Source organism: Mustela lutreola, chromosome 9 (genome assembly GCF_030435805.1).
Source record: "Mustela lutreola isolate mMusLut2 chromosome 9, mMusLut2.pri, whole genome shotgun sequence".
In the NCBI taxonomy this organism is placed as follows: Eukaryota; Metazoa; Chordata; class Mammalia; order Carnivora; family Mustelidae; genus Mustela; species Mustela lutreola.
The window spans coordinates 14098756-14120672 of NC_081298.1; the positions used below are offsets into that span (position 1 = coordinate 14098756).

At 55.0% G+C, this 21917-nt stretch overlaps 1 protein-coding gene across 4 annotated transcripts in view; it reads left to right on the plus strand.

Annotated features, from left to right (window-relative positions):
• Nucleotides 1–21917, plus strand: part of CDH22 (cadherin 22) — a 120474-nt gene that overhangs the window by 83115 nt on the left and 15442 nt on the right. For all 4 annotated transcript variants that reach the window (XM_059133590.1, XM_059133588.1, XM_059133586.1 and 1 more), the window contains 3 exons: nt 2194–2387; nt 4913–5166; nt 14457–14593. In XM_059133590.1, coding sequence (XP_058989573.1) covers nt 2194–2387; nt 4913–5166; nt 14457–14593 — 585 coding nt within the window. The remainder of the gene's footprint in view (nt 1–2193; nt 2388–4912; nt 5167–14456; nt 14594–21917) is intronic.

Genomic DNA, 21917 nt, shown 5'->3' on the forward strand with positions numbered 1-21917 from the left:
AATTTCACCTGGTTGTTTAACCTTAGATGAGCAGACTCATACCATATAACTTCTTTGTGTCTTGCTCTTTTTTTTTCCTCTTAAAATTATGTTCGTGAAATCATAGGTTGTTGCTCGTTGCTTTAATGCGTTCATCTTCATGGCTGCACGGTGTCCATTGTTTATCTGTTCTGTGTTGATGCACGGTTGGTTTGTTTCCAGTTTGAGGCTATGATGAAGGACACTGTCCTGAACATTGCTGCACCTTGCGAACTTCTCGAAGTGCTGGTTTGCATGCATATCTCTGGTGTATATACACACTGGAACAGGATAGCCGGCTCGTGGGATATACTCAGCTTCAGCTTTACTAAACAAAAGCCCAGCTGCACCCCCCCCATGGAAAAAAATGCACGTGTCCATTGTAGTCCATCCTCACCAACACTTGCTATTGTCAGACTCTTTAATCTGTGTTAACCCAGTGAGCGTAGACCCATGGTCCTTTGCATTCATTCACTCCCTAGTCACTCACACATTTCATTTATGCGACAGTCTGGTGTTCTGCCAAGCTTGGAGAATGCCTGATGAATAAGAGATGTGGTTCCTGCCTTCCAGGAGCTCACACCAGGGACAGAGGAGACAGGAGAAAGCAGGGATAGAAGAAGCAGAAACTGATAGGGAAAGGCAGGAATCCTTAACAAGGGGATAAGCTTGGTGGCCCTGGGGCACAAGACCGGAGCTTGGAGGTCAATCTGAGAAGGCTCCCTGGAGGAAGGAATGTTCTGTGAGACTAAAGGAAGGGTAGGAATTGGGGAGGGCACAGCAGAAAGGAGAATAAAGAGGGGAATGCCTAGAGATGAGGAATTATAAGGACCTCAGGCAGGCTGCAGCTGCGGTCAGGGAGAGGAAGGCTGAGGCTACAGACGTCAGCAGGGACCAGGCAGCAAGCATCCTGTAGGGCAGGCCAGAAGGCTGGAGGGCTCCATCGCAGAGCAGTGGGGAGCTATGGAAGGGAGTCCAGTCGGGGAGTGGCACAGTCCACGTGATTTGGAAAGAGCCCCTCTGGCTGCCGTGTGAGAATGATTCAGAGGCCACCGCTCCACAGAAGGGGTATCCAGACCTTGGGGAATGCAAGAGGCACCTCCTGAGCTCCACAGGCCCTGCGTCACCCGCACAGGCCCCTCACGGAACAACCCTCATCTTGACCTCAGCTCTGGGAGAGGCGGGTACCATCTGTGTCCCGTCTGACCTCATTCCCTCGCAGTTCTGCTCTGCTTCTCCAGCCACAGTGGAAGTCTTGCCGTTCTTCAAACATATGGGGCATCGCACCCACCCCAGAGCCTTTGCACCTGCTGTCCCTTCTGCCTGGAATGCTCTTTCCCACAAATCTGCTTGGCTTACTCTCTCACCTCCTTCAGGCTTTTACAAAAAGGTCATTCTTAGTTACCCGATCTAAAACTGCACACACACCCTCATGGGCTTTTCCCAGGCCCTTTCCCTTACTTTATTTTTCTCCAAAGTACCTATCACCATTTGATACAACACATGTTTTACTGATGTGATTGTTTGTGTCTTTCTCTGCCTGGTAAGAGGAAAGCCCTGTGAGTACTGGGATTTGGGTCTGTTCTGCTTATTGCTATGACCCCAGTGCCCGAACTGCACCTGGAACACCATAGATGCTTAATAAATACATGGGAAGGAAGAAATCAACGTCATTAACATCAATAGCAGTAGGAAATCGATGCAAAGCCCCACTCTTTTACCATAATTTGTTCCATTTATTGAGCAGCGACTATGAGCTAGGCACTGTACTAAGCACTTCCCACGCCTCTTCGTCTAAGTTAACTGGCATAATGACGGTGCCACCAGGAAGGTGCTGTTCCCATTCTACAGATGAGGAAACCAAGGCTCAGGATTACACAGCCAGGACTGACTCCGGGGCCTGAGCCTTGATCACTTTGCTCCTCTGCACCCCTCTTGGGCACACAGGGAAACCGAAGCCCCAACCATGGCAGGCATTTTTCCTATCAGTCAGCAAATCAGCTCAGGGTCAGAATTAGGACCCTCCTCTTGGCACTCTGCCCCCTTGGGAGCCCTTTCCAGACACTGCCCTCCCAGGAGCCCATCTGGGCCCCCCCTCTCGTCTCCGCTAAAGGTGGTGGAAGTTGGGGGTAGGGGCTGCCCCCCCATCTCTGTTCACAGCTGTATCCCCTACAGAGATGTACCAGTTCAGCATTCAGGAGTCAGCCCCCATCGGCACAGCTGTGGGACGAGTGAAGGCTGAGGACTCGGACGTGGGTGAGAACACAGATATGACTTACCACCTCAAGGAAGAGAGTGGCAGCGGCGGCCAAGTGTTCAAGGTCACCACGGACAGCGACACTCAGGAGGCCATCATCGTCGTGCAGAAGGTGCGGCTTCCCCAGGAGGTGGGGGGGCGGGGGCGGTGCGGTGTGCAGACTCAGGTTGGCTGGGTTAGGGAGGCCTTAGAGCTGCCACATAGCCCTGATCTCTCTGGGGACCCAGGACCAACCTGGGGAAAACAGTGATGGTCTCAGTCTTATTTTACAAATGAGAAAATGAGGCACAAAGAAGATAAGTGGCACAGCTGGCTCTGAGAGCCCGGATTCACACCAGATTTGGATCCGTGCTCAGAATCACTGCATTGAGCTCCTTCAAGTTCACGCCCTTCATGCTCATTTCCTTTCATCCTCATGCTTCCCTCTGAAGAGACATCAGTCCTTCAGCCCATTTTTATAAGCAAGAAAACAGAGGTACAGAGAGGGAAAAGGGCTTGCCCAAGGTCATACCTGTAAGGGGCAGAGTCAGGATTTGAACCCCAGTCTGGTGACTCCAAGCTCTTTCCTTCCTGAGTTCAACAGCCCTCCTCCCCTACTGACTAGCCCAGGAACCAAAAGCTAAAAGAACAGACTCATGGCTTCCTAGGGGAAGTGTATGGAGATCAAATGAGAAGCAAAAATCCGTCTTCCAGGATTTGGTCGTGGGCTTGGCAACTCAGCGCCACACAGGCCTCTGAGACCACCACCCTAGCCTTGCTCTCCCATGAGAGGTCAATCCCCTGGGCTGGCCTGCAAGTGCTGGTCGGCCTTTGTACGCCTCCAGGCTGGGGTGCTCACTCCCTGCCACCGTCCAGCTATTTCTCCTCCCCTTCAGCCAGGACCTGTTTCTATCAGCAGATCAGAATCTGCTCTCATCAGCCTGGGCCCTGCCGTCTGGGACCCACAGCAGTGTCTGCGCTCTACAGCCCTTCATTCACTCAAGAAGCACATAATGACCTGTTCTCTACCTGGCCTGGAGGGTTTGAAAAGAGTGAAGACTCCCAGTTTCTTCAGCAACTCCCCAGAAGATTAAAATATAGTAGCTATTATTTATAGTAAAGTGTATCCGAGCTACCAGACGCCTTTCAGCTGCTCGTCATGTATTAACTTAATCAATCCCTACCACAACCCTCCGAGGTACTATTATTGCCCATTTTATAGATGAGAAAACTGAGGCCATGGCATTCAACAATTCACATCCAAGGGCATGCATCTCGCAAAACACAGTAGGGCTACGAGCCCAGGCAGTCTGGCTCCAGAATCCACCCCTTTAAGTATTATGTGGCTTTCAGTCTTCTGAGTTCCATTTGTCTTCTGGAAGATAAGCCCATTTCCCAGATGGGGCTCAGCATCCTAGGGCAGCAGAGTCAGACCCCAAGCCCAGCCTCTGCATTTGCTCTTAATCCCCAGGCTGCCCATAACCCCTCCCCCCATCCCAGGCACCACCCCCCAACACCCAGGCTCCAGCAGAGGCGCCAGAGGTGTCTCAGTGGAGGCGCAGAGCCCAAGCCTGATTGATGACCCGGCTCCAGAGCCCATCGCTCACTCACGCCTGGCTCTGGCTTGCCTCCCTGCATCCTGATTTCCCAGGCAACAAGACGGAGGAAGGAAGAAGGAGGTGGCCGAGTCTTCTGCTGGAGAAGGTGGGGGCAGGAGGTTCTGAGAGCAAAGCGGCGGTGTCTAGGCACAGGGCAGGTCTCCAGGAAGGTCACCCTTGCCACCCAGATAGCTCCCCCCATGCAACAGAGGCGCCTGAGCCCCACCACTGCTATGTCCCTGGGTGTTGTCTTTAGAAGGCCGGAGCCAACACACAGCCTCAAAGCTCATTCATCAGAAGGTCACCCGTGAGCACTCCCTGATGAGAAGCAAGGCTCAGCACGGGTTTAGCCAGATTTCCAAGGAAAGCTCTCGGGCAGCGTGGCTTAACAGGCTCAACTCACATTCCTTGCTGCTGCCTGCGGACCTGGGAAATGTCTCCTTAACCCACAGAGCCAAGGCCCAGAGAGGCTAAACTGATTGCCCATAGACACACAGCGAGTCAGCCACAGTGGGCTTTCCTTGCCGGGGGTTAAGGGCCAGGACTTGGGAGCAGCACTGCCTGGGTTTGAATCCTGCCTCTGCCTAACTGCTAAGTGACCTCGAGTTCCTCCAGTGCAAAAGGAGATAACCACAATGCAGGCCTCTTAGGGATGTTGTCAAATTAGATGAGTTAATGTATTTAAAGCACTGGTGCGCACACTAAGTGTTCCGTGAATTAATAAATTTATGAAATGCCCCAACATACTGTGCTTCCAGGGCGGGAAGTCAGATGTCAGATGTCAGGGTCCTTTACCCTGATGGGCTGTGTGACCCTTGGCAAGACTGTCCCCCACAGTCTGGCTTCATCCACCTGTAACCAGGAAGGGCTGGTCTGGGTCTCCCAACAGCAGGTTTCCTAGTGCAGCCCACCACTCCCGGTGCCACACACACCCCCCCACGCTGAGTCATCGTGACCTTGGGCCGGCCCCGCCCCCTCTGGGCCCACCTCCCTGACGTTCTCTTTAGGCACAGAGCCTGCGGGGGGGCCTACTCACCAGCCTTCTGCTTCCTCCCCGCAGCGTCTGGACTTTGAGTCCCAGCCCGTGCACACCGTGGTCCTGGAGGCCCTCAACAAGTTCGTGGATCCCCGCTTCGCTGACCTGGGCACGTTCCGCGACCAGGCGATCGTGCGCGTGGCTGTGACCGACGTGGACGAGCCCCCCGAGTTCCGGCCGCCCTCCGGCCTCCTGGAGGTGCAGGAGGACGCGCAGGTGGGCTCCCTGGTCGGCGTGGTGACGGCGCGGGACCCCGACGCCGCCAACCGGCCCGTCCGGTGAGACCCCCGCCCGGGGCCACGCCTGCTGCCTGCTCTCCCGCCACCGCCCCGAGGACGGACTGCGGGCAGAGGGGGAGGGGCGGGGGGCGGAGAAGGGGGGATCTGGACGCAGAGATGCAGCTCAGAGACAAAGGAAACAGATGTGAGAATGATCACAGAGAGTCAGGGGACTCCGGGCAAGGAGGGAGACCCGCGTTTGGCAGACACCGCAGAGTGAACCCGGCTCGCCCCCGGTCCTCCTCTCTGTTCACGGTGGCTCGCTCCCTCGGTGCCCACGGCCCGTCCATCCACAAGCCTGTGACCCCTGATTCCACTCTTTTGCCCACCCTGCGGTCTCAGCGGCTCCCCGTGGCTCCCTCAGGCACCCAAAACTCACCACGTTCAGAACCGAGCTCCAGGTCCCTCCACCAAAAACAAGGACCCCAGCCTTCCAGTCCTTGAAGTCAAAAATGTTGGAGACACCCTGCCTCCTGTCTCACACCTCCCTCCAGCCCATCAGTGGATCCTTCATCCACCCTTTAGTCACATATCCGGAATCCAACCACTTTCTCCACCTGCGCTGCTCTCCCCTGGTCCAGGCCCCCATGTTCTCTTACCCAGATCCGGACCAGAACCTGCACTCCCCCACCGCCCCCCAACTGGTCTCCCTGCTTCTGCCCTGCCCCACCTTAATCTAGAACTGCCTCTGGGCCGGACTGATCCTGTCGAAATGGAAATCATTTCTGGGCCTTCCTCTGCCCAGAACCCCCAGAGGCACCCATCCGGCTCAGAATAAAAGACCAAGCTCTCACAGTGCCCCCCAGACCCATGAGATCTGGCCTCCCTATAGGCTTTCAGACCATTCCTCCCAAGACCCTCCTTCCTCATTCACACAGCTCAGCCACCCTGGCCTCCTCACTGCTCTGCAGATGCACCAGGCTCACTCCACCTCAGGACCTTTGCAACTGCTGATCCCTCTGCCTCGAACGTCCCCCCCCCCACCCCCCCTGCTTAATAGCCCCACTATTGGTCCACTCGCTTCCTCCAGGCCTTTGATCAAGAGTCACCTTCTCAGGGAGGCCTTTCCCGACCACTCTTTCTAAAATTTCAACCCCACCCCAACCCCCAGCCCCAACACTTCACATTCCCTTTCTGCATGTTTCTCCCTCCTCAGTAGCCTTCATCATCGTCTAACGTGCTACCTAGTTTTCTGGCTCCCTGTGTGTCTCTCCCGCTACAAGATAAGCTCCGTGAGGGTAGGGAGTTCTGTGTGCTCACCACTCTACCCTCAGGGCCAACCCAAAGCCTGCACTCAGTGGACACTTGCTGATTGCCCTGGTGAGTGAATGAAACATAAAAAGCAGAGAAAAACTGAGAAAAGAGAGAGACAGAGGCTCAGGAGCCTGGGGAGAGACCCACAGTAAGAGGAGGAGGTCAGATGGAGGGGGGGGGGAGCCGGTGGGAAGACCGTGAGAGGAACTAAAAGAGGCAGAGGACCTCCTGGCCATGTAGAAACAGGAGATTTGCTGAGAAAGCCAGAAAGGGAAAGATAGGAAGAGACAGGGGCGAGCAGGGAGGGAGGCAGGTGGGTGGAGGGGAGGGGATGCTGAAGCTCTGTCAGTGTTTCTGGAAGGGTTTGGGAAGTCCCTGACTGTGGCTCAAGTTGGAAGAAGGTCAGGTAGAAGAGACCGGAAGAATGGTTGTAGCTACGGTTGTAGCAGAAATAATCCAGAGGCCAGGGATTGGGGGAGGGCCGTTTTTGGACAGACCAGAAGGAGATTCCCGAGCTCCCTGCTTCCTCCCTGAAACCCCTGGACAGAATCAGTAAGTAATCCCTGAACCTACTATTTGCCAGTCTTTGTGTGGAGCATTGAAGAGAGGGAGAGGGAAAGCTAGTTTGAGGATCGCTGCATTACATGTTTCCAGATGGGAAACATTCCCCTCATCATCTATGTGAATGGTTCTCTGGGTTGTGCAGTGCACAGCCTATACCATCCTACATGGCAGCCCTGGGTGACGACAGAGAGTTGCCATCCTGCCTAACTGCCTATGGGCTCCCAGATTGGGAAATACCCTCAGGGGTCTTAAAAGACTTCCTGGAGGAGGCAGGAAATGAACTGAGCTGGTATGGTCAGGTGTAAATACGAGGTGAAAGGCATTCTAGGCAGAGGAACAGCTTGTGCGGATATATGGAGGCAGAGGTAGATGTCCTGCAGAAGAGCAGATCAGATCGTGATGGCTACAGTGGACTGAGGGAGATGAGGCAGCGAAAGTGAGGTCTGGCTGGCCTTAAGGGCAGGCTGAGGAGCTCAGACTCAGGCCAGAGGGCCAGAGGACTGGGGTTGCCTCTGCCTTCCTCACTGCCAAAACCGTCCTGCTTCCTCTGAGCTCCTCTGCTGCCCTTCCACTCAGGCTGTCGGTAGGTCTGTCGGCAACCCCCTAGCCTCCGGCAACCCCCTAGCCTCCGGCTGGGCCATGAACCTCTCTCCCTCCAGGAAGGGATTATCACCCATGTGTGTGAGGAAGCCGAGGCCCAGGGAGGGGAGGAGGCATTCCTGGTCTCCCCCCGGGGGAGTTGAGAGCCAAGAGTAGGAGCTGAGTCCTGCCTCCCAGGTTAGTGCTTCTGTGTGCACTCCCCTCCCCGGCACTGAAACTCCCAGACTCCCTCCTCCCTCCGCTGGTTTCCCTTCCCTCCAGCTTTTATCTGCACTGAAAGGGCCAACTTTGAAACCAGCTTCTCACCTTCTTTCATCTCTCTTTGCCGGCCCCTTCCCTGGGGCTCCTCAGACCGGGAGGCGGCTAGGAGCCTGAGACAGCTCCAATTTAACACCACAAACATTTACCCAACTCCTCCTCGTGTGCCGAGCCAGGCCCAGGGAAGCAGGGATGACTCAGTGGAGGGCAGAGCTGGGGATGAGCGCCCTCTCTGCAGGGGACAGACATGGAAACAGGAGGCCGGTGAGGGGCCACTGAGAGACTGAAGGGCACCTCCCAGGGTACATGTGGTACCCAGAGCCCAGATGGCCTCCTCAGCTCCTTAGTCCTCAGGCTCATGGACTCAGCCAGTGCCTACACATTGAGTCAAGGGGGAACCAGTGGTAATAAGACCTTGTCCCTGCCCACAGAGAGTTTGCCTTCTCCCAGGGGTAGATAGTCAGTGAGTAGTAAAACATCTGTTGATACCAGTCAGGAAATAATTGCTGATAAGAGCCATGAAAGAGTTAAACAGAGCGGTAGGATAAGGAGGATTGGGACTGATGAGGGAGCAGGAGGCTGGCTGAGGACAAAGCAAGAGCTGGCGCCTTGCACCCCCCCTTCACCCTTTCCCCTCCAGAAGTGTAGCATCCCTCAGGCAGCCCTGACTGCCATGAACAATAAGCAAATAGTTAACTTGCAGAGCTCACAATCCTGCTAGACAGGAGTCTCCCTTGGCTTAGGACAACAGGAGCTACTATGGATGGAGAATGATAAAGTGAGAGCCAGCCTGCAAAGATGTGAGGAAGATCATTCCAGGTGGAGGGAACAGCAAGTGCAAAGGTCCTGGGGCAGAGGCAGCTTGGTGTGTTCCCGGAGATGAAGACAGTAAGTGGTATCCTGGGAAATTTTACCTGGGCACCTGCGGAACACAGAGATGCAGATATACAGAGCAGTTTTTCTGAGTTCCTGCACTGGGGAGAGTGGAAAAGTACCTCATCTTATTGCCTTTCCCCCTCCGGGGGTAACATATGCAGTTTACAGATGAAGAAACTGAGGGTCAGAGAGGAGAAGTGACTCTCCCAGTATCATTCAGCTTGAAGGGGACGGGCGTGATCTAACCCATGATTATCTGCTCCCTGAGTTCAGCCTCCTGGAATTTTACCCCAGCTTCTTACCTTCTCTGTGGTTAGGTATCCTCCCTGGTGCATAAGGCACAGAGATGAATCAGACATAGGCCAACACAAAGGCTAGGCCCCCAATTGAAGGCCTCTAGTAACAGATCTAAGTTTGAGTGGTCTTGGGCTGAGGGCAGGGGCTTGAGGACCACAGAGCTCCACGGAGGGGCGAGTGCTCAGGGCACAGGAACAAGCCCAGACTTCCCCAGGTGGCCCCTGAGCAAGGCTGAAGAGGTGAGGTTGGCACAGGGAGATGATGCTCCTGGTTGGAGTGAGGGTGAGGGCCCGGAAGCAGGAAGAGAGTCGTAGATCCGGGAGGTTAAGTTCAGCAGCAGCGTGATCAGTGGGTGAGCGCATGTCAAGGTGGGCAGAGATGAGGACAGAGGGACACTTGGGCCAGCCCGGGAAGGACCATGAACGTCAGGTGGAGAAGCGGGACTCCTTGCTTCAAAGGGAAACCTTGGAAGCTTTGGAGGGAGGGAGGCGAGTGCTCAGGGGGGCTCAGACAGACCCACCTCTGGGTTAAGCAGCCTTGCAGAGAGTCAGGCCCTTGATCAGCCCAGCACAGTCCTCCCTACACCCTTCTTCAAACATCAAAACCAGCAAAGCCCACACTGGACCGGAGGGAACAAACCCTCATTTCCTGCCAGCACTCCACAGTGGGGTGCATTGGAAAGTATGGGGGTTCTGGAATCAAAGAAGACCTGGGTCGGAATCCCAGCTCAGTTGTAGAACTGTGGGAAGATCACAGGACCTACAATAAGCCTCTGTTTTCCCATCTCTATAATGGGCATCATGATAGTACCTGCCTCATTCATTTATTCAAAAATTAGGTATTTCAAAAATTTATTTATTTATTTATTTATTTATTTATTTATTTGACAGAGCTCACAAGTAGGCAGAGAGACAGAGGGGGAAGCAGGCTTCCTGCTGAGCAGAGAGCCCAATGAGGGGTTCAATCCCAGGACCCTGAGATCATGACCTGAGCCGAAGGCAGAGGCTTTAACCCACTGAGCCACCCAGGTGCCCCCCAAAATTAGGTATTAAATGTCTGCTGTGTTCTACTAGGATCTGCGCTCGGTGCCTTTATGTTCCTTTGTGGCCTGGACACCAATTTCTCCCCTTCAATCTGCAGCCTGTATTAATCTCATACAAATTTTGGGCTTTGATATGTGTCTTAAGGTTGGGGTGGGGACAGTACGTGAGAAAGAATCACAGATGGGGTAGAGTCAGCAGAGAGGAATCCCTGGTGTGGGGACTGGGGGACAGGGAGCCCCTTCTGCACCTGAAGAGACTCTCCCTCTAGTGCTCAGGTGGGGGCTGCATCCACCAGCCTTCGAGGCACATATGTACGTGAGCCCCCCAACCGGGGAGCCTGGGAGCGCGGCACACACAGTAGTCTGCTGCCTCCCAGCTCTGTCATACCTGCGTACACACCCTATGCACAGATTTACACGGACAGAAACCACATAGTGCACGCCCAGGCCAGGAAGCAGGACCCTCAAGCAGGACCCTCCCCACGTCCCCCACCCCAACCTTGACAATGGCAGCACTTTGTGCCCTCGGAGTGTGTGTGTCTGCAGGTGTGCCTGGCTGGCCCTCAGCTGGATGCCCATAGACAAGGCCCCGCACAGACATGGGTGTCCACTAACCAGCCCTTTTGACCCAGAGCAAGGACCCTTGCTTCTTTTAGCCCAGTTTCCTCATCTGTGAAATGGGGGTTATAACAGTGCCTGTGAAGATGGGAGGAGCTCATGTACAGAAAGGCCTCCTACAGGCCTGGCACGAAGTCTTGTCTGGCAAAAAAACACAGGAGCTAATCCATGGGGCATGTGGGGCTCCCAGCACTGCTAGAAGTATTCCACTGATATCTACTTGTCCAGCCCTCACAGCTGCTCGGTAAGATAGACATTGTTATTGTCTCCATTTTTAAGAGGAGGAAACCAAAGAACAGAGAGGTCAAGTGATTTACCCGAGGCCACACAGCTAGGTTTCAAACCTAGGCAGATGGGTACCTGATCTGCACTTCAGACCACCATTCCAGGGCCTCCCTTACAAGTGTGCACAGACATGTACACACACGTACCACACACTAGCTGACACCCTTCCACACTCTCTCTCTGCCCTCCTCCACCCACACCTGCTCCGGTTCCCCTCCCTGCCATCCGGTCCTGCTGACTGAATGAGGAACAGGACATTCTAGACCCACACCTGCCCCCCACCCTCCCCAACATGCTGGAGATACTCCGAGGTCCATTTTCCCTACATAGGGCCTCCCAGCCCCCACCCCCCACCCCGGGCACATGGACCACACACCTGCTGGAGGGACTCCTGTGTCCCCCTAACCAGACATTCTGAATAATAATTAGAATAACAATCGTCGTCTCTCCTGGAGTAATTTTCCCGGAGCTCTGCTAGGCACCTTATCCCCCTGCTAGGCATTTAATCCTCCTAGCAACTTGCAAGGTAGGATTAGCATCTCCATTTTGCTCAAAATTAAAGTTCAAAGATTGAAGTGACTTGTTGGGGACATCGTGGACTTGGATCCACACCCAGGGCTAAGCAGCTGCCTCTCGAGCCTCAGCTTTTCCAACAGCAAAACAGTATCTCACACACACACAGGCACACACACAGGCACGCACACCACTCACATATTCAGGACACACACACACACACACTCTTTCCACCCACAACACCGACCAGACACACAACTCCTGCACCTACACGTGAGGTCCCTAAGCCTCGCCTCCGCCACCCCCCCATTTTTGCCAGGCCCCACTCCTCGCTTCAATGCCACACCCCTCCCTCCCTCCCACTCACTGGCTGGCTTCCTGAGCTGGAACAAAACCACCTGGGCTCAGCCAGCCACACTGACCTGCAGCCCCAACTCTTTTGCTGGTTAATGGCAGGTCCCTGCGGCCGCCCCACGGCCTTGGGAACAGCTGCCTCCACTTAGATTCAGGGCCCGCCCTCCCCCCTTCCCCTCCAGGAGGAAACAAAAGAGAGAACTAGGAGGAGAGAAAAAAGGAGGGAGTTCTAAGCAGGAACAGGAGAAGCAAGAAGGTGGTAGGCTTCCTCCCACAAGCCCTGTCTCATGCCCCAGCCTTGACCCAGCGATCAGGAGCCCAGGCTATGTCAGACCCTGGCCCTCTCCTGGACTCTCTTCCTGCACGGGTAAAATCAGGAGGAGGTTCCTTCCAACCGAGCTGACACTTGGATTCCGGTTCTACCTCCTTTGGACCAAACATCTGACAGGCCCAGGCTGAGGGCAAAGGAGACCTGAGCCTCCATGCTTTGCAGCTTTGGGTGGTTCAATGAGCTAAAAAAGAACTCTGGGTAGAGAGTCCCAAATTTGGGTACAAATTCCAATTCTGTGACCGTTCCTGTGCAATTTTGAGCATGGTCATCATTAGCCCTCATGGCATCTTCGCATAAATAAGGAAAAGATCCCTTTTTGAGAAGATCCTCCCTAGGACACCTGGCAAGCTGAACACTGGGTAGACTTTAACCCCATTTCACCCTTCAGCCTGATACCTTTGTGCAGGATACAGCCTGCTCAATCATACTTGGCCGTCCTAAGCTTGGCAGGTTTCCTTTCTGAGCCTCAGTGTCTTCATCTGCAAAATGGGAGATCCCATCAGCTTCACAGGATGCCAGGCAGGGACCTCATGTGTCTCGTTTGCCCTTTTATCCCCAGGACCTAGCACAGGGCAGTACAGAGAAGGCACTGAGTTAATGTCTAGGCATGAAGGAGTGCACGGAAGGATGGCTAAAGGAAAAGCAGGCTATAACTATTAAGTGCTGTGCTAGTGGAAGGAAGTATCATCTTGGGTCTGAAGCCCCCCCCCCCCCAGGTTGGTTAGGGACAAGGGGGATGTGGGCTTAGCAGCTTAGGGAAGGGAGGAGAGTTGATGGGGGCTCAGAAGACTGACTGTAATGCCCGCTATCCCCATACATACAACCTTTTCCAGTTGGCCATAGTGTTCATTCACCATTTTCACCTCCACCCCTTTAACTATGAAAAGAGTAAGGGATATCACCTGTGCCTATGCCCAGACTTATGCATTAGCTCCTCTAACCCACACCAGCATGAGGGAGTATTCAGCATCCCTTTTCCAGATAAGCAGACGGAGGCCAGGGAAGTCCAGTGACTTGCCCAAGGTTACACAGGTAGACTAAGTAGCCTAGGATTCAAACGCAGCTCTGACTACTCTCCAGATGCGGACAGTCCCACTGGGTGTCCTTATTCCCATTCAACAGATGAGAAGACTGAGGCCTGGGGCAGTTGTAATGCAGCTAAGCCCCACTGTAGGGTCACTTTGGGCCTTGCGCCTCCAGCAGGGGGCGTTTCTGGTGTCCTCGCCTCCATGGGCCTCAGTTTCCTCCTCTAGGAGATGGGGAAAGGGTCCCTTTCCTCCCTGTGGGAGGAGCCGGGTGGATCAGGCTGAGCTCCGCCCCGCCAAGCTTCTTTGTCCTCGCCGCACAATGCGCCCTTGCTTGGCATTCGAGGCCTTTGTGGGCCGCGCAGCCTGGCGGCGCCCCCGCCCGCATTTATCAGCGCAGGGAAGCGGAGGTCCGAGCTGGCGGGGCCTCTCTGGGCCGCCGCCCGAGACATGTGTTGGACACGGGCCTTTCAGGCCTGGAGCCGCTGCACAAAGGCCCGGGAAGAAGGCGGAACAAAGGGCTTTTTCACGCGGCAACTGAAAAGCGGCAGATTAGCTCGCGCGTGCTGCGCAGGCGGGGAGGGGCCGCCGGCCATCCCCCTCAACCCCCACACCCCGCACTCGCTCAGCCTGTGTGCCCGGGCTGGGGCCTCCACGCCGACCTCCTCTCTCCTGCTCAGAATTCCCCTCGGCCCCCACCCCTACCCCCGACAAGTCCAAGCCCTGAATTCCGCGCCCCGCGGGTGCGGATGCCCGCCTTGCTTCTCCGTCCTACGTTTGCCATTCTCTGAATAATTCCTACCCACCATTCTCTGAATGATTCTTTGCACCTGTTCCCACGCACCCGCCCACCCGTGCCAGCCCCTACCCGTGCCAGCCCGGTCCCCTTCCCAAGCCCAGTTCTAGGGTCAGCTCTTAGGGAAAGGTAAGAATCGAATATACAGTGAGTGCTAGCTCTGTGCCAGGGACTTCGCCCACTTCCAGCCTCACAACTGTGGGGTGCAAATTATTAGCCCCATTACCCAGCTGAGGAAACTGAGGCCAGGAAAGGTGGAGGGAGGCCCGTGGTCACACAGCAGGTGCCGGTGCAGCAGAGAGGCAAACCCAGATTCCTTTCCACCCCTTCTCTTTTGGAAAGGGCTTGTCTGCTCCTCGTGTCCCCCAGGCAGGTAGGTGATCCCTCTTTAAGGGATGGGGGGGGAATGGTGGACTTGGGCATGGGCTCCACCTGGCGCCAGGGCACCTTCAATCAGTCCCGCCCTGCCTCCCTCAGGTACGCCATTGACCGCGACTCGGATCTGGACCAGATCTTTGATATCGATGCGGACACGGGCGCCATCGTGACGGGCAAGGGCTTGGACCGTGAGACCGCCGGCTGGCACAATATCACCGTGCTGGCCATGGAAGCGGGTGAGTCGGGGGCGGGGCTATCATTGGGGGAGGGACGAAGGCTGAGTGAGGGGCGGGGCTGAGGCGGGGCAAAAAGAAAGGAACCGGGCACAGATGGCCGGGTTGCGAGAGGCAAGAGCTGAGAGGGAGGAGCAAAGACCTGGGAAGGAACCCACGCCAAAGGGCGAAAGCTGGTCGTGAAGCTGGCTTTCTTCCCTCAGCATTTATTGAGCGCCCACTACATACGACGCCCGTTTTAGGGACTGGGATGCAGCCCTTGAAGACAGAAAATCTCCTGTCTTTGTGGGGGAGCGCTAGACTGTCCCCAAACAGGTGTACCTATGTCATATGATGTGAAGTGCTAGTGAGAAATCGGCAAAGAAGAAAGTGGAGGAAGGGGATTGGGAAGAAGATGGTGTTGTTCCTTTTAGAAGAAGGCCTCTCTGAGGAGACATTTCAACGGAGACCTTACGAAAGTGAGGGAGTCATGCCCATGTCTGAGGGAAGAGTGTTGTAAGCAGAGAAAACAGCCAGTGCAAAGGCCCTGAGGTGGTAGTTTGCCCAGCATATTGGAGGAACAGCAAGGAAGCCAGTGTGGTTAGTGAGGGGCAGAGTGTTCAGCCACTGTAAGTTCTTTGGACTTTACTCTGAATAACGTGGGGATCATAGGACAGAGCTGAGGAGGGATATCTCTGGCTGCTGCATGAGAATAGATCTTTTGAGGGGTGAAGGAGGAAATTAAATGTCACAGTGGCAGGAAGACGTGGACTGGCCCAGGGGGACAGCCGTGGAGGTGAGACGCGGTCGGCTTTGGGGGGCAGGCTGAAAATGACATCCCAGGATTTTATGATGGAATGACTGACGTGGAGATAAGAGAGGTGTCCGGGACTACTTCAAGGTGCTTGGCCTGGCTTTCAGGAAGAGTGTGTGTGATTGTGTGTGTGCACCACAGGCAGTTTGGTGCAGCTGGCACAGGTGAGCTACAAGGGGCAGGGGGGTGTGTCTATGCATAGGGTCCAGATAAGTAAGGCCATGGAGGTGAGGAGCTGAGACTGCGGGGTTCACAGAGCCCCAGGAGAGGGGAGGGGGCATTTCCAGGTATCCTCCAAAACCACAGCAAAGCTGCCTGGGCCTGGTCTCCAGGTATCCTCCGCACCCCCTCCCCGCACCCCCATCAGCTCTCGAGGTCCAGGAGCCAGCACAGCTGCCAGCAAGCCATCATGATAACAGAGAAACTCAGAGCCTCTGAGCCTGAGGGGTGGGGGGTGGGCGAGGTGCAAACTTGCCCCTGCGTGCACTTCGGGGTGGGGGGGCCCAAGCCCCTCCTGGCCCTGTGAGCCCCCTGCCAGCCTTCCTCCTCCTCCCCCTGCTGGCGCCCTCCCACTTTGCCGCCCCAGCAGCCCGTGGGCCAAGGAAGTCCCTAGGCTGAAGTTCCCTCCATCTCTTTCAACTTCAGTTTAAAAGAAAATACAAAGCTGGCTCAAACCTCAGTGCCTGCTGCTCAGGAGCCTTTGAATCCACTCCTCCACCGCATGAAAGGAAGGTAACAAAAGGTGGCTGGAGAGGAAGTGGCGGCTGGACTGGGGGGAGGAGAGCCCCCTCCTTACTTCCCTGAACCTGTTCCCAGGGCAGCCATGGGGGGGACTGGCCTGGCTGCTGGGCAGAGACGCCGCCTCTCCCTGCCCACAGCTGTCTCACATCCCATTCTTGGGTTAAGCATCATGCTTCTTCTGCCGAGTGGGTCTCCTTACAGCGAGCAGCTCGAGTGGCATACAAAGTCTGTAATGCTGCCATTTCACGGAAGAAAGAATGTGGAGGGGACTCGCCCACAAACATTGAACAGTGTTTAACTCATCCATATTCTGGGCTAGAGGATTTTCAGTGACTTTATTGAATCATGATCAGTAACCAGCCAGCACCCACTTGACTGATGGGAAGATTGAGGCTCGGAGAGGAAATTTGCCCAAGGATGTGCTGTGGCAGAGCTGGGATTTGGGGCAAGTCTGTCTGGCTCCCTCCGCAGCATGGCCAGGTGAGCTCCCTTTCCGGGGTCCTCTCTGCAGTCTGAACCCCGCCCCTCTCCCCCACACAGCAGTGCCTAGCAACTGACCTGGGGAAGATAAGGCTCTGATAGGAGACTGATCACTGGGCTAGAGACCCAGCCCTCTAAGCTGCAATCAACAACCCCGCCCAACCCTCACCAGGTATCAATCAATAAGAAAACGAATGGCTCCTGCTTCCCGGGAGCTAGTGGGAAGATTCAATAGGACCATGCATGGGAAGAACTTGCCTAGTACTTAATAAGTGCTCAATTAGTGGTGTCTATTGATCTTGACTCTGTGCACTTGACTTCAGCACCAACTCCGCACAAGACATTTTACAGTGGTGTGCCCGCTGGTTGACTCTCCCCACCTAAGAGATATCGGTTCTGCCCTTATCCCCAACGTATGAAGGACAAGGGAAATCATTTGTCCAAATTCCCAGCCCCAATCTGTCTGACTCCAAAGCCCAGCTCTCACCCAGATGCCCCTCAAGTCACGTTTCTTTGGTGCCAGGCACGAATCCAGGAGTGTCACAAATAACCCACCCACTCCAGCTTCTCGGCATCTCTGTGAGACAAGGGAGAAATTATTATCCCCGCTTTACAGATGAGGAAATAAAGGCTCAGGGAGGAACAGCGATGGTTCCATGGTCACAGAGCAAATCCATGCAGGACCAGGGCTCCACCGCCACACCTCCTGCTTCCCAGCAGACTGCCCCAGCCCCAAGTGCAATGCCAGTGGATCTGCCTGCCCATGGCCTCCTGCTAAAGCATCCATTTGGCTTCTTTAGAAACAGAGGATGCTGCTGGGGTCACGGTGGCCCTACCTGCTCTGGGCATAACAAACAGGAGAGGACAAGAATCTGAGGGGAAAATGTATACACAGTGGCCAAGCTTGGTGAACACCTTGGAGAAGGCTGCACTGAGAGCCGCCACTGTCATACTGGATTACCTCAAAGACTCCCAGCCACTTAGTATGCCGGCTCCCCTCTCCCCGAACTTCTGAGTCATCCATTCTGCCCATGCAGACGCTCCTTCCACTGACATTATCTTTAACGTTTTGTAATCATGAAATATTAATGACCAATATTGAATTTAAAGTACAATTTGTGTCTGAATCCTTCGGTGGAAAGGGCAGTTGTAAAGGGACAGTCTTCAAAGAGACAGGGGTGCGGACTTGGAAGGCTAGTGCTGGGGTGGGGGTGCCGGGGGCCGCATTCGACCCCCCTCTTCCAGGGTTGTCTGGCCGTGAGCCGGTCTGGAGTGTGGGGTGGTGGCAGTCGCTAGCCACCAGGAATATCCAGGAGTTAAGCAGATTAGCGAGAAGCTTCCCCATCTGGGTCACTCCAGTACGTCTTAGAGCACCCCGTATGTCTTAGAGCACCCCGGTTTTTCCTGCAAACCATGGAGCATGCATCATCATTTATATATGTATTTATGTGAGTATCTAGCTAATCTCTTCTCCCCAGGAAGCTGGACACTAGGGCAGGGTCTCATCCGCATCTGCGCTATTCATACTGGGCCTGGCACTTAGTAGGCGTGTGTAAATCCTTACTGAATGAATGGCTAAAGGGGCTGGCCCACCCGGTTAGGAAAGCAGGGTGGCGTGACCGGCAAGAACTGGGATCAGCTGCTCCATTCCCAGCTGTGTGAGCTCGGATAGCTTTCATTGCCTTACTTTTCTCATCTGTAAAATGGCACTGTGTCTGATGGCTGTAAAGATAATAATTTTACGATATCTTTACAATAAGAGCAGCTTTTGTTTATTTGAAGCATACGATATGCCCGATGTCATACCGAAGGTTGTATATAAAGCATCTCATGTCATGTACATTAGAATCTGTGTTTGTACGGTGACTAGCGTGGTTCCTGACCCACATTATGTGTGATTCATAGCTGAGGGGAGAAGGAACGTCAGAGATGATGGACTCCAGTCCCCATCCTCCCTCCCCACTTTACAGCTGAAGAGACTGAGCCCGAGGAAGGGAAGCAACATGCCCAAGTCCAGCAGTGAGGCTTTATGACTCCCAGTCCAGTGCTCCTTGGGAGGACAATAGGGGTGGGGGTGAGAGCTTGCGGTGGGGTGAGAGACATAGTGCTCAGTTGCCACAAGGACACCCTCCGCCCCCCTCATGTCTGCCCCCAGCTAATGTTTCCGGAGGGCCTCTCTTCACCGCCCATCCCGGGCTGGTGCTGGGCTTGGCTTGGCTTGGCTTGGCTTGGCAAGGCTTGGCCACTGACCTTGGAGCTCACAGGTAGGCAGGGGAGAGACGCATCGACAGTGGCAACACAGAGCAGAAGGGGGCAGTGGGCACTCAGGAGGAGCAGGGAGGGACTTGCCCACCCAGAGGGGAAGGAGGCCAAAAATTTTTCCCAGAGGAGGGGACATCTGAATTGGGTCTCAAAGGCTGAGGAAAGGGGGTGGGGTGCTCGAGGCAGAAAGACCCAGAAGCTCAGCTGTCCACTGGCCATTCTGAGAATGGGGAAGCTGGGGGGTGGGGCGGGGCGGGCAGAGGTTAGGGTGGGGGCGGCTGGAGTAGACCGGGTGAGGTGAGCATGGAGATGCCCACTGATCCTCTATAGGAAGGACCTTGGGTGTCCTCTGAGGAGCCAGACGTCTCCTGAAGACAGCAGGGAACCAAGGCAGGTCTTTGAGCAGAAGAGAAACATGGTCTGCTGTGCCATTGCAATGTTCACTTGGGTCGTGGGTGAACAGGAGGGGACTGGCCTGGAGCAGGAGGACACATAGGAGGCTGTCGTGAAGCCTCAGGCTTAGACATGAGCTGGGGGTATCCGAGCAGAGCTAGGATGGGCAGGGAAGCTGAGTGTGGTGCCGTCTGGGGAAGAGGATTGGCACAGCACTGCCTGGAAGGGGCTGCTTCAAGAGGCACTGAACTTCCCATCAACAGAAGTGTGTAAATGAGGCCGGGTCCCTCTTGGACTGGGTAACTCCCGGAATCCAGTGCCTGCTGAGTACCTAACAGAGGCTGACCGGAATAAAGCTTTTGTCATGTCCGTGGGGTCTCCAGAGCACAGCCCAGCACAGCCCAGAACATCAGGACCAGCTCAGCCTAGGAAGGAAAACTTTCTCCCCGACCCCATTCCAGAGTTCCTGATTCACCCCGAAGTCCTCCCTTCCCTTTTGGAGGACTACACATACCCCCCTGCAACAAAGTCGATCCTCCAGTCTCCCCTGGGAAGCCAAAGAGATCATCAAAGTCTTGAGGCAGAGAAGTATGTACAAACCTCCCACTCCCATTAAAGGTGAGCGGGGATGGGGCATAGGGAGCAAGGAGCCCACTTTTGACAGCCCTGACACCCCTCCCCTGGAGCACCCCCACTTGCTCACCCAGCCCCCTTGCCGGCCTGCCCTCCCTGTCTTGGCCGGCGGGTAATTGGGATGATAAATCTTCCTGCCCAGCTGGCCAGCTCTAATCAGAGCCTGGTGTTTGGATGCAATTTAATTCTCTCTGGAGGGGGAGGGGATGGGGGGACAGGAGAAGAGGGTCCGGCTCAGCTGCCCACCCTCCACTGCAAGTGAGTGGGAAGGAGGGGCCTTCAAGCTCCCCTCCGGCTCTTTCCCTCCCCCCACCCCTGTTCCTTTCTCCACCAGCCCCGCCTCCCCGCCCGCACCTTTCTCACTCCCACTCTTACAACCTCCCTTACCTCTTTCTCTCTGGGCTTCTCTCTCTCTCCCCCCATTTGTTTTACTGATAAGAAAACCTTAGTCCGAAGAGAGAGGCAGGAACAGCATCACACAGCTTGATTCCTTCCCAGATGGAGGGATCCTGGAGGGGGTGCAACCCCCCCCCCCCCGAATCAGTCCATCTGTGGAGGTCTTCGTCTCTCCCTGTGGCATAGTCAGGGATGCCACAGACAATGAAACCCATTCATTCGACGATCTTTATTAAGCACCTACTATGTTCCATGCACATAGCAGGAAACAAAACAGAAATTCTGCTTACTTTCTGGTCGGGGAGGCAGGTAATGAGCACGTTAAGTGAGTCAAAACCTTTGGGGGTGTTGGATGAGTGGTATGGAGAGAAAGCAGGGAAAGGGGTGTCTGGGACCCTTTGGCAAGGGATGGCAAGGGACACATTTAAAGGTCATCAGGGGAGGTTCTCTGAGAAGGTATCTGGGCAACGATCTGAAGGAGAGAATGGAGCAAACTTGGAGCAGAGCTCCAGAGAGGGGTAAGGGTCCAGGCTGGGGAGATCACTGGAAGATCACGTGCAGCCTGTGAGCACGTGGGACTCTGTTGGTATTCTGATAGCCCATTCTGATAGCCCAGGACGGACGTAGTCAGGGAAAGCTTCCAGAAGGAGGCGGAGATATTTGTTTGGGACCTGGAGGCAAGTAGGACTGACAGATGAAGATGGCAAGAAAGGCAGTACCACCCGATGATCAGAAACTCCCCCCTTTGGAACCAGACCCAGGTTATTGACCATGTGTTCCCTATGAGACCTTGGGCTAATTTGTTACCTCTCTGAATGGGTTTCCTCCTCAGTAAAAGGCCAATCATCTTAGTCTCCACCTCCCACAATGGTTGACAAGATAAAATGGGTGGCACAGACCCTGGCCCACAGCGCATGCTCCCTAAGTGCTTGCTGATGTCTTTCCGGGAAGGAGTGCCCTTAACAGAGTCACCAGGTCGGCTTCCGCTTCCTCTTCCCTTCCCAGTGGTCCCCAGCCCTCAAGTCCATGGTTGGTTCAGATACCGGATGAGTGCCTGCCGGGGGCTGGGGTCTTCTTTAGAAGGGATCGAGAGTCTCACTATAGACAACCTTCTCCTCTTCTCCTCCGAGATGTTTGCTGATGCTGTTCCCCGGGGCACACTTTCCCTCCCATCCGCATCACGTGATTCCTTCCTAGTTGGATCTCAGTCTAAAGGTCACTCCAGGGAAAATATCCCTGCACCCGCCTGGCTCCTGAACCTTTATCTCTTCGCTCTTATCGGAGTCCTGAGTACTGTCTGTCACTGCCGCTAGACTGAGAGATCGTGTAGGTCTTGCTCACTTCTATCCTTGGCACAAAGAAGGTGCTCAATTCATAGTCGTCAGCAAAACCCAGAAGCCTTAGCTCCAGATGGCTTAGTCCGAGCCCATGTCCTTTATGCATAAGGGACTCCGAGGCCCAGAGAAGGAAGGCAACCTGCCCACGGTGCACAGCACCACATCCCACCCAGTCCAGCATCTTCCCAAGGCTCCCACTGAACAGCCCACCTCCTCGGCCCTGGGCCCCCCGCCCCGAGCTTCACCGACACCTTTCCGGGCTCCTAGCGAGTTAGCTCAGGGAAGGAGCCCC